Genomic DNA, 12,500 nt, shown 5'->3' with positions numbered 1-12,500 from the left:
GAGATAATAAACACCAACGCAGTTCTGAACTCCCGGTCGGCTGAATGGTGCTTTAGAGCGTTCGCTAGGTGCACTCTGCTTTCGACATTCAATCGACCCTTCGCTAAGCCACTCCCGAAAACTGCCACAGGCCGATCGTGGCTTAGCGACCCATTATGAGGCACGGGGGGGTCTGGCAAACTTTTCGTGTTTTGCCATGTTAACCTGTGGAGACTGAAGGCCTGTAGGTTTGCCATGTTAACCTGTGGAGACTGAAGGCCTGTAGGTTTGCCATGTTAACCTGTGGAGACTGAAGGCCTGTGGGTCATGAAGGCCACTTATTTGGATGTGTGGTGCCCTAACCCACGTAAAGACACAGTGAACTAACATGTTACACTATAGAAACATGATATAATTGGGAGCACATATTGTTCTAACTATACAAAGGTGGCATATTGCATGATATTTCCATAACCCCGAAATACACGCTTCACGATGACGGCAAGAAGTTGTTAACAGACTTTCAGCAAGAGGTATATCCCGTCAGCGATCTATCTAAAATAACACCAATTTGAAATACCATTTATGATATGTTGTCAAATATTGAAGTTGTGGGAAGTACATAGCTTAAATGGTATGTTTCTTTCGTCCCCCATGCTGTTTCATTTGTCCTGATCAGGAGGGACGAATGGAACAAAACGCACATTCCACTTCTCCTTAAATAACTCATGAACGGTTTTGTTCAGAGCTGAAAATGCAACTGTATTTGACAGAGGACAGATGTAGGTTGCTAGTGACAAAATATTACCTTTCAGTGTGGTACGATGTCTTTGTAAATGACATTTCATTAAAAGGTCCCGGCAGAGCAACAGTAACTAAGGAGGGCGGGACTTAGCAAAGGGTGAATTACATTAGATTCCATTCTTCTCAATACAACTTTGCCCACCAGCATAGCATCGCACTTTTCCGCCGTGTAAATCACGATTCAGTTCTATTTGGTCGGCGCCGCTCCATAAAATCAATTGTTCATCCATGTTGTAAGGCTAGTGGTTCTTACTTTTCACAATAAGTACCACCTCAGAAAACAATTGGCTCTCCAAGTGCCACCATTATGACATATAACAGTTGGCCAATTTTAACATTTTGTATATTGAACATCCTGGTTTGCGTCGTTTGCTTGCTGGTGCTATGGACGCTTCACTAGTCACTTGTGCGGGGCTAATTGTCACCAACTTCAGTTTCTGCTTGACATATTCACCACATTTCTCCTTGTAATACTTCCAGTTTGGAGCCATGATTGCATGGATGTTTTTGATCCATCATGTTTCCTACTTTTCCTTTACTTGCCATCACAGCTGAGCTTGTCAATAATTTGCTTATGCTCCATACAGTTAAACTAGCCTAGTAGGCCTATTGGCTCCTACTGACTGATATAAAAATGAATTTAGGCTACTTTTGTCATGAAAGACAAAAAAATTGTTTAAATTTAACTTCAATGATTGTGTGATTTTTGAATTATATTATGAATTATATATGTGATCTTTATAACAAAAAATGTTTACACTCACACTGTTACACGTGAACTGAACATAGATATGGTGGGTGTGTGTGTGCGCGCGCGTGTGTGTCACCGTATGTGTGTGTGCGTAATAACGTCGCGATATCTTAGCCGCGTAATGTCGCATGTGTGTGTGTCCGATGCGTCTTGTCTGCGTGTATTACAAAATATTGTGTGTGTGTGTGTGTGTGTCCGTGTGTGTGTGTGTGTGTGTGTGTGTGTGTGTGTGTGTGTGTGTGTGTGTGTGTGTGTGTGTGTGTGTGTGTGCGCGTGTGTGTGTGTGTGTGCAGCTGATCTCGGACGCAGGCTACCAGGGCGAGATCACGAGTGTGTCGACGGCGTGCCAGCAGCTGGAGGTGTTCTCGCGCGTGCTCCGCACCTCCCTGGCCACCCTGCTGGACGGAGGAGAGGACAACCTGGAGAAGAACCTGCCCGAGTTCGCCGTGAGGAGCACACACGCACGCACACATACACACTCACACGCACACACACACACACACACACACACACACACACACACACACACACACACAACCTGGTGTTGACATCACTGCTTCTGATTGTGTGTATGTGTGTGTGTGTATATACATATCTGTATCTGGCTGTTTGTGTGTGTGTATTTTAGAGCCCGACCGATAAAGGATTTTGAAGACCGATACAAATATTTGTTGATTTAAAAATCCGATATTCCGATATATTGGCCGATATATATATATATATATAATTTTTTTTTTTTTTTTTTTTTTTTTTTCAAAACGCCGCAACAAAACATTAACAGATTTCCTAACATTAGTTATTTGTAGTTATTTATGAGTATTGACTAAAATAATATGATAATGCATTTTAAAAACAAACTTGTTTATTTTTAAATAATATTGTCACAGTGGAACAGAGGAACATCGAAATATATTAAAGTTCTGATAAATAAAATGTATAAAAATAGAAACTTAAGATATGAAACTTAGTCTTTTGAACAAAAACACCATAACAACAACAACTAAATCAAAGTTACCAGTATTAAAATACTTGGTAAGCTTCATGAATATAACTTTGAACTAAGACTTAATAATTACAAAAAAAAAATAATGATGACATTATTACTATCATCATCATTTGTATTATCATTAAACAAGATAAAGGTCACTCCTAAATGTTTGAGTGTGCGTGTGTAATAATTAGTCCCTATTGCCTTATAAGATACCTTATAATTACAATGTCAGCTTGCTTATCCCTTTACCTGCACTTTTAAAATTATTTCCATCAAGCTACATCAAACCATTTTCAATCATCAGTTGCTGCCTGCCTTCTAAAACCTACTATTTAGTGATCTAAATCCATTATGTAACTTGTTAATGCCAGCGGCTGAGCGACAGTCTGAAACACACTTGGTGTCATTGGATTTCTGCGTGTAAAGAAAAAGTAACTTTTATGCACAAACTCGTTTTGCACAAACTACGTTTTGATACTTTTTTCTATGTCTAAATGTTCACTCCTCATGCGTCCTAACTTACATTTTTTACAATGCAGGGACTGTAACTACAGATATACTACTTATAAATACAGTAATCATTATTTTATTTGGGCAGAATAAGTTCGTTGTGGTTTCCAAGCTCATTAATGTTAACGTTAGCGGTCTTCCACTGATATTCATGGCATTAGCTAGCTTTGTGGTTAGCTAGTCTATGATGAGCCATAATTTAACAATGGATAATGTCATACTGCAAATTGTAAAACATCATTTCAAAATAACAGGCCGGGAGAGATGATACGTCTCACTGCTATAACTGTCACGCTATTAAAGAAATACATCTTCAGTCACATTGTCAGAAGTTAAAAGGACAGACAGTCAACTACACTGTAACAACGTAACGTAATTACTAGCTAATTAAGAGAACTGATGGGGATGTTCTTTTTGATTGTTATTCAAGCAAAGTATCGTGACCAAATCACCATGAACACACTTCATGATCTCACTCGCGGATAACTGGTTCTCTCTGCCCGACTCTGGCTGGATCAGCAGGTTGCAGGATGTGTGGCGCGTTATACACGAGTGTAGAGTGTAGAGTGCCCTCTGGTGGACAAACTATACAATGCCAACACTCATGACATGGTTGAAGGGTGTTTCGTCCGTTTTTATTTTATTTTTAAAATATTAATTTATTGGCCATTATAAAGGCCGATACCGATAGTTTGGAAAATGCCTAATATCGGCCGATAATATCGGCCCGCCGATAAATCGGTCGTGCTCTAGTGTATTTCTATATTTATACCTGGTTGTGTGTGTTTATCAGTATCTGATTGTGTGTGTGTGTGTGTGTGTGTGTGTTTTATTTATCTGTATCTGATTGTGTGTGTGTGTGTGTGTGTGTGTGTGTGTGTGTGTTTTATTTATCTGTATCTGATTGTGTGTGTGTGTGTGTGTGTGTGTTTATTTATCTGATTGTGTGTGTGTGTGTGTGTGTGTGTGTGTGTGTGTGTGTTTATTTATCTGTATCTGATTGTGTGTGTGTGTGTGAGCAGAAGATGGTGTGTCACGGGGAGCACACGTACCTATTTGCTCAGTCCATGATGTCCATCTTGGCCCAGGAGGAGCAGGGAGGATCGGCTATGAGGCGCATCGGCCAGGAGGTGCAGAAATCAGCTCATCAGAGGTAAACACACACACACACACACACACAGGGATAGATAGAGATAGATAGATAGATAGATAGATAGATACTTTATTGATCCTCAAGGGGAAATTTAAGGGTCTCAGTAGCATACAGACATAACACACAACATGCACTTGCAGCAGAAATGGTAAACATAAGTATAAGTATAAACATATAACTAAACTCCACTGTACAATAAGACAGTAGAAGATAAGACGGATAAGAAAACTAACAAAACTAAATACTAAATACACTATATAAGTTAAATTAAGAAAGTCCAATGTGCTTGAGGGTGATCAAGACGCTTGTAGTGACAGGGCCAGGACTGGTGAGGTGCTAAAAGGAGTGAGTGTCATGGTGAAGGTGCAAACAGTAGTCCAACTGGGAGGATCGGCTACACACAGGGAGGATCGGCTATGAGGAGCAGAAACACACACACACACACACCTGGTGGGGTGTCAGGCTCTGTGGGCTCTGGGTGTGAGTGTGTTACCTCTGTAGTATGTGTGTGTTTGTTAACTCTGTAGTGTGTCTGTGTGTGTTTGTTAACTCTGTAATGTGTTTGTGTGTGTGTGTGTTAACTCTGTAACGTATGTGTGTGTGTTTGCTGACTCTGTAATGTTTGTGTGTGTGTGTGTTAACTCTGTAACGTGTGTGTATGTGTGTGTGTGTGTGTGTGTGTGTGTTTGTTTAACTCTGTAATGTGTGTGTGTGTGTGTGTGTTTGCTAACTCTGTAATGTGTGTGTGTGTGTGCATTTGTTAACTCTGTAACGTGTGTGTGTGTGTTTGCTAACTCTGTAATGTGTGTGTGTTTGTTAACTCTGTAACGTGTGTGAGTGTGTGTGTGTTTGCTAACTCTGTAATGTGTGTGTGTGAACTCTGTAACGTGTGTGTGTGTGTGTGTGTGTGTGAACTCTGTAACGTGTGTGTGTGTGTGTGTGTGTGTGTGTGTGTGTGTGTTAACTCTGTAACGTGTGTGTGTTAACTCTGTAACGTGTGTGTGTGTTAACTCTGTAACGTGTGTGTGTGTGTTAACTATGTAACGTGTGTGTGTGTGTGTGTGTGTGTGTTAACTCTGTAACGTGTGTGTGTGTGTTAACTATGTAACGTGTGTGTGTGTGTGTGTGTGTGTTAACTCTGTAACGTGTGTGTGTGTGTGTTAACTCTGTAACGTGTGTGTGTGTTAACTATGTAACGTGTGTGTGTGTGTTAACTCTGTAACGTGTGTGTGTTAACTCTGTAACGTGTGTGTGTGTGTGTGTGTGTAGGGGTCATGATGCCAGTCAGATCACGCTGGCGTTGAGCACGGCTGCAGCGTACCCGCGGGCGTGCCAGGCTCTGGGTGCCATGCTGTCTAAAGGAGCCCTCAACCCTGCTGACATCACCGTCCTCTTCAAAATGTTCAGCAGCATGGACCCCCCCCCTGTGGAGCTGGTGAGACACACACACACACACACATATACATATATATATATATATATATATATATATATATATATATATATACACACACAGACATATACTGTATACACACACACATACACACACACGCGCACACACATATGCACAAAAGCAAACACACACATGCACACACTTATTTACGTAAAAAACAGTACAGTGATGGGTGTCACGGAACAGTGTGTCTGAGGGTCCACAGGACAGTCATGGTTATCACAGGACAGTGTGTAACTGTCTCTGGACACACTCAGGACAGTACCAGCAGGACACACTCAGGACAGTACTAACAGGACCAGTGTTGTGCCAGTTCACAGCTTTTCTGAACTAGTTCAAGTTCAGTTCATACATGCTCAAAGTGAACAGTTCACGTTCAAAGTTCACAATTTAATTCTGAACTAGTTCAAAGTTCAGTTAATTTTACTTTTTTAGAGTGAGATATTTAAATAAATACTTTTTTTCACACTCTGAGCTAGAAATCACTATCGTTCTTTGAAGCTGCTCATTAGACATTTGCTCATGACACTGCAATTGTGGGTTTCTTACCAGGTGATGAAACTTGCAGACAAGTTAGACCAGTTCTATACTGAAATCCAGCCCTCGGCGCTGTCGTTGCCTGCTGCTACTGGCGTTGCTATGCCTACCCCTCTGCTGCAATTTATCCATTGGTAGCGTTGTCGCGGAAGCCAGTATGCTATTCAACTATTCTCAGCCGGACCTCGTTGCCCGCAATGCATTGTGCACACAATGTCAAAACCATTTCTGCCTGGTGATACATGATTTAAGCGGCACCAGCGAATACAGGAGGGAGGAACTTTCTCGTTGCGTTTCAAAAGAGAAAAAGGATGTCACTCAGTTAACAAATTCCAGCGTTCATTTAAAGTGATGTCTGCGTTCATGACCCATAATGTGAATCCAAATTCGCGTTCAAGTTCTTTATTAAAAAAATGTGTTCAACGTTCACGAAAAAAAACAGCGTGTTCAATGAAACGCGTTCTTTTGAACTCGTTCACGCACAACACTGAACAGGACACACTCAGTGCAGTACTAACAGGACACACTCAGTGCAGTACTAACAGGACACACTCATGACAGTACTAACAGGACACACTCAGGACTCCACTCATGACAGTACTAACAGGACACCCAGGACAGTACTAACAGGACAGGACACCCAGGACAGTACTAACAGGACAGGACACACCCAGGACACACTCAGGACAGGACACACTCAGGACAGTATTAACAGGACACACTCAGGACAGTACTAACAGGACACACTCAGGACAGTACAAGTACTTTATACTTTTTCTCTGCATTTAACCCAATCGGTGAATTAGTGAAACACACTGCACACAGTGAACACACAGTGAGGTGAAGCACACACTAATCCCGGCGCAGTGAGCGGCCTGCTTTAGCTCGGGGAGCAGGGAGCAGTGAGGGGTTAGGTGCCTTGCTCAAGTGCACTTCAGCCGCGGCCCACTGGTCGGGGCTCGAACCGGCAACCCTCCGGTTACAAGTCCAGAGTGCTAACCAGTGGGCCACGGCTGCACACTCAGGACAGTACTAACAGCTGGTCGTACTAACAGGAGTCGTGCGAGAGTCGTGCGAGATCATTGACTCGAGTCGGTTTGGTGTGTCCCGTGCCGTCGTCAGTTGGAGTCAGCGTTCATTTTGGCCGATTTCACGAGTCGAATCGGCCAGTGGCCGTCGGCCTCAATGGCCAATCTGATTGGTGGAGGCCTAGCCCTTGACTAAACATTCTCAGACCATTAACCTTCAGCCATGCAAGTTATGACCCCATTTTGATAAACTATAACATACTTTTGCTAAAACTAGTAGACCACACAGTTGCTGAACGTATTTTAGTTCAGGTTAGTTTGCAACGACATACAAGTTTAACCAAAGTCCTTAGTTGCTACCTAGCTAGCGAACACCACTGGCAGTTCCCATTCACTTTTCATTTACTGCAAACGTTAGTAATGTGACATGTATCAAGGTCACGCACAGGACGTTAGTAATGTAGATGTAATGTGTCACGTCACGAGCAGGACGTTAGTAATGTATCATGTTACGTGCAGGACGTTAATAATGTATCACGTTACGCACAGGACGTTAGTAATGTAGACGTAATGTATGACGTCACGTTCAGGACGTACACTCGACATGGCTTGTGCTCCGCCGCATTTTTTTGACCGTCTCAGGGAGACGGGAGCCGACTGGTCAGTCCAACTGCTTTTCTGCCAACGGTCGGCTGTTGGGTTGGTGTGTCCAGGCCCTAAGGGGGTGAAAATAGGAAATGGGTCAAACACACACACACACACAGATACATGTACAGTGGGCGTTGTTTTCAAATGGCCACTTCAGTCGCGCATTAAGCAGCGTGAAGCTGCGTGAAACTTTAGTACCACCTTCAGCCACTTGTGCGTCGCTCTGTCAATAGCCTGCCTGTCGCCCCTTCTGAAAAAGCTACCATTAAACATAATTGTTGCCGAGAGGAATCCCAGCCTACGAATTCAATAACAAAATAAATCATGCATAATTAAACATTACCTCGATTTAGGATACTTGGGTATGGCTTAAGGCTTGACAACACAGTGGTAACAAAATAACTGTTCAGAATTAATCTGTAGCCTTGGGTAGCCTTCTGCAGAAAACAATGTTGTTGGCGATTTAATACTATCTAGCGACGTTTTTAACAGGCATCACAGCAGAGGCTTAGACAACTATGACCCACGCTTTGGTTTCGTAAATTAATTTGCCCTACTTCTTGACTGCAATGTAGTCAATTGACTGCTTGACATGTCATTTTTATTTTTCTGTACAATAAACAAATACATATGCTTTATGCCGCAGAATTACATTCATATTTGGCTGACTTCTGCAGACGGGCATAAAAAAAACACTGCCACTTCTCCCCATATTCCACTGATCACACATCAGACATCAGGGGTGCGTTTCCCAAAAGCTAACTACATTAGCAACTAACATGGTTGAAACTATGTGAAATGCACAAAACTGTTTCAAAGCGATAGTTTGAACTATGGTGGTGGAACTTACATAGTCCAATGCATTGTTACACTCACGTTAGTGTTTCCCAAAACCATAGTAGCAACGAGCGTTAAACCACTATCGTAAAAGTTATTGTAGTTACAACTTCACCTCTCGACCTGTGGTAGAATGCTGCAGTAGAAGCATAGTTCGGGGGATTTTCATGTCAAAGGCGTCACTGGCGCCAGTTATTTGTTTACAAATTAATTATTATAAATATATTTAGGTTTCTAATTGATATTTACACTTCTAACCACCATACATCCATATTTTAAAATGCCCAAGGCAGAAAATACATAAATTAAAGTCAATTTGCAGCCCGCGTGCCTACGGAAGTCAAAGTCACAACTGCAGATAATAATAAGGTGGGAAAGCGACTTTTGACGAGTCAGCTGAGAATATGTAGCCTTTGATTTTCATGGAGGGGGGATTCGCGCTTGTTAGTTTACGCAAAACCAGGCCAAGAAGGCTGATTCTGATTTTGATAATATGATCTGTACAAAAGATAAACACAGGTAAACAACGATGTGAATATTGTTGTCAAAATCTTAACAGATTCAACTCTTGGACAGGGGACTGGTAACTGCTGTGCAACGGCTGTCATCTGCCGGGCCTTAACGCACGCATACAGAAGTATGTGCAGGTGCCCGCTCACGTGCTACTAAACGTCATTAACCACCTTAGTCAGACTACTGAAGTTTGGAATCTATCATGGTCCAAACTTACAAAAGTACTATGTAGAATGCGACAGTTATGGGAAACAGTCGAACTTACATGTTGGTTAGTTGAACGATGCATCGTGTTAGAAAAAAGCTAACCTCCGTAGTTGTAGGCTACGGGAAACGCACCCCAGATCAGCTTGTAGGCCATTAGCAATCTGTTTATTTTATTTTATGAAGCTTATACAGTAGATCACTTGCCACATTCTCACTTTCAATAGACAGATGCAATAGCCATTGGTCAAGTATTGAGTATAAAGCAATTAAGATAGTATGAAGTACTTTTTGTATAGGCTACTATCATAAAAATTTGTTAAAACGAATTTTCCAACTTCACAAAACACTGGATTAAATATCGTAAGCACAGGAGAAAACTTGTACATCCATTGGCCCATGGGGAGATCACATGCCAGTTGCCTCTCCCTTCAGTGCTATGACTCTGTTGATGACTTTGTCCAGATGGTCTATGTATTTATTGCAACGTTCGGCTGTGAGTTTGTTTCGCCAAAAAAAAACTCTATTGCAGATATCAATGCGTCTTTGTTCATGGGTTTGGCATCACAGCAGAGGCTTAGACAACTATGTTTTGGTTTCGTATATTAATTTGCCCTACTTATTGACTGCTTGACAGGTTATTTTTATTTTTCTGTACAATAAACAAATACATCTGCTTTATGCCGCAGAATTACGCACTTGGCCAGCCTATAGAACGGGCACATTTTGGAGAGAATAGAGAATGTACGCACGCAATAATCTGTAGGCTATTTGTGGCTGGTTACCAGCAAACAATGTTTAATGCATTAACTCAAGACGTCAAACGTTTTCTAAACAATACAAACAGAAAGGATGCAGCAGGCAGCAAATGTAGAAGAGTAATTTCCAGTGGAAGAACAAAATGCTGAATGAAGCCCAAAGATATGAAGGCATATCTGGCAAGTTGTTATTTTTGTGAAGACGTAAATGATCACACTATCCACAGCTGTGGTAGCGGGGGGTAGGAGGATTACTGTTAGCGCAGGATTTATATAAAATTCTTCAACAGAAGGCCTGCCTCGAATACTGGCTTGCCCAAAAAAAAGGCCTGTGGTTTGCGCAGCCTACAGTAAGTAGGTCTTAGTTAGGAGTCCTCTTGACTTCTTTTGAGCTGTCTCAGAGGTGGAAAGTTAGTTAGGTTGGGGGCAGGGCGGATTAACAATTCATAGACCCTTGGGAACAAATGTCTGATGGCCCCCCCTTTATGCCAACGTGAAATCGGGCGGTCAGTTAATAGGCCTATATCGTGAAGATTTTTCTTGCCATTTAAGGCACGAGCGCATCTGTGAGGCCAAGCCTCACCAAATAGCCCGTTTGTTTACAACTAACATTACATTTAATTTCGGCTTTGTCGGAACTAGCCATTTTAGGCTACGTAAAAACTTCCAAAACTAACGAAAAATATTTATCTTCTTTCAGTTAATTCAAAAGTTTCCAAAAAGTTAAAAACAGATGACATAATGCGCAAATAATATAGCCTAGATATTCCAAGATATTCGAATACATGTGTTTATTTTAGAGGGGATATTCGAACGTCTTTTTGAGCAATTTTGACAGCCCTAGTCCACTGTAAGCTACACCAATCGTTAACACGTTAACACATTAACACCTTCCACCTAATCCCGGTGAGTGGGGGTCGCTATAATGCATGTGAAATAGCACCATTGAGTAGCCTATGCGAAATAGCCTTAAAATCGTTCCGGTGTTGCGTGCCTTCTGGTTTCTCCACCTACTGGTTTTCTTGCGCGTGCATGCGCTGCAGCAGTTGTCAGACATTCACAAACAAGTTGTTTTAGGCGGTTTGAAGTCGCTTTTCATACGCCATGAGCGCTCGGCTACATTACAGCCACTCAGACAAAAGACGTAAAAAAATATGTTTGAAAACTAGCATTAAAGTGGATTCAATCCCGCAAAAGCAACACATCCAGCCTGATTCCCTACTCCTTGAGCCAACTAATACCTGGCTGTTACGCGATACAATTAACTATTGTAGGCCACCATCAATTAATAACGTAGGCAACACCCAGGTAACATGTTGTCCAGGCTATCTGAAACAAGTGGTTGCCCTTCATCTACAACAACTGGTTACCTTGGGCTGCTACGGTCGTCAGTGCACTGTGCACAGTAGGCCTATGCTACTCTTTGTGGTTGATCAACTAAAAATAAAAAATGTATTTGGTGATGACGTTATTGTAGGTCTAGTAGACCGAAATTCTGAGAAATTAAATGGTAATGAGAAACCATCTACATAGCGCACCAGACCGCTGATGTCTTCAAGGGTTGAATGAAGGGAGTTTGCAAAAATTAGCTGTATTTTTAAGTCAATGAACATTCTTAATTTTCAATGTCTTTGTCAGGGAACATCTGACTTTTCAAAACCATAGGCCTGGTAGTCTCTCAGACAAGGAGTTATAAGATAAAGGCAATACCATTTGTGTCACCTAATGCAGTTCAGTGAATTAGCACGATACCATCAGAAGGCAACAATCATAAAGCACAGCGCGCGCGCTCTCTCTCCCCTATGAAGCTGTCTGCGTGTTGTAGGCTAGATTTGCGTGAGTTCTTTCTATCTGCTTTACTTTTGTGAGTTGCGACCACCTAGGCTATGTTATAGACGCTCTATAAGGTACCAGTGTTTAGCTGTGTCACAAAACAATAAGCTTTGTCAGACTACTTTTAAAATGATATTCAGGGCTATATACATTTTAAACATTTGGGGCTGAAGATCCGACAAAGCCTTATGCTAATTCTTCAGGTGGGAAGTATCAGGAATTTTCATAATGAGACGCCTCATTGGTGGTTAGTATATGGAGTAGGGATTGACAGCAACATAGCCAATCACATTATGAGAGATGCTGAATTTAACATCAACTGCGATGTTTGATTTTAAATGAATGTAAATTTAGCCGGACTGTAAGCTGGCACACGGGTGCTCGATGTTTTCAGTGGGTGCCCGAGGTGACGGAGCATCCACGGTTTTGGGCCTATGACAAGCGTATCACCAGCGGTTGCGTCCATTACAAACAAACATGCAATGTGAGCGTCTGGGATTG

General features: G+C 41.9%; 1 protein-coding gene across 1 annotated transcript in view; it reads left to right on the top strand.

Annotated features, from left to right (window-relative positions):
• Window positions 1-12,500, top strand: part of nelfcd (negative elongation factor complex member C/D) — a 54,912-nt gene that overhangs the window by 13,333 nt on the left and 29,079 nt on the right. Inside the window, exons 6-8 of the mRNA XM_048255654.1 lie at window positions 1,828-1,980; window positions 4,058-4,188; window positions 5,458-5,623. Of these exons, the coding sequence (XP_048111611.1) occupies window positions 1,828-1,980; window positions 4,058-4,188; window positions 5,458-5,623 (450 nt within the window). The remainder of the gene's footprint in view (window positions 1-1,827; window positions 1,981-4,057; window positions 4,189-5,457; window positions 5,624-12,500) is intronic.

Source organism: Alosa alosa, chromosome 10 (assembly GCF_017589495.1).
Source record: "Alosa alosa isolate M-15738 ecotype Scorff River chromosome 10, AALO_Geno_1.1, whole genome shotgun sequence".
Taxonomy (NCBI): domain Eukaryota; kingdom Metazoa; phylum Chordata; class Actinopteri; order Clupeiformes; family Clupeidae; genus Alosa; species Alosa alosa.
This window is presented reverse-complemented; position numbering and strand designations above follow the sequence as displayed.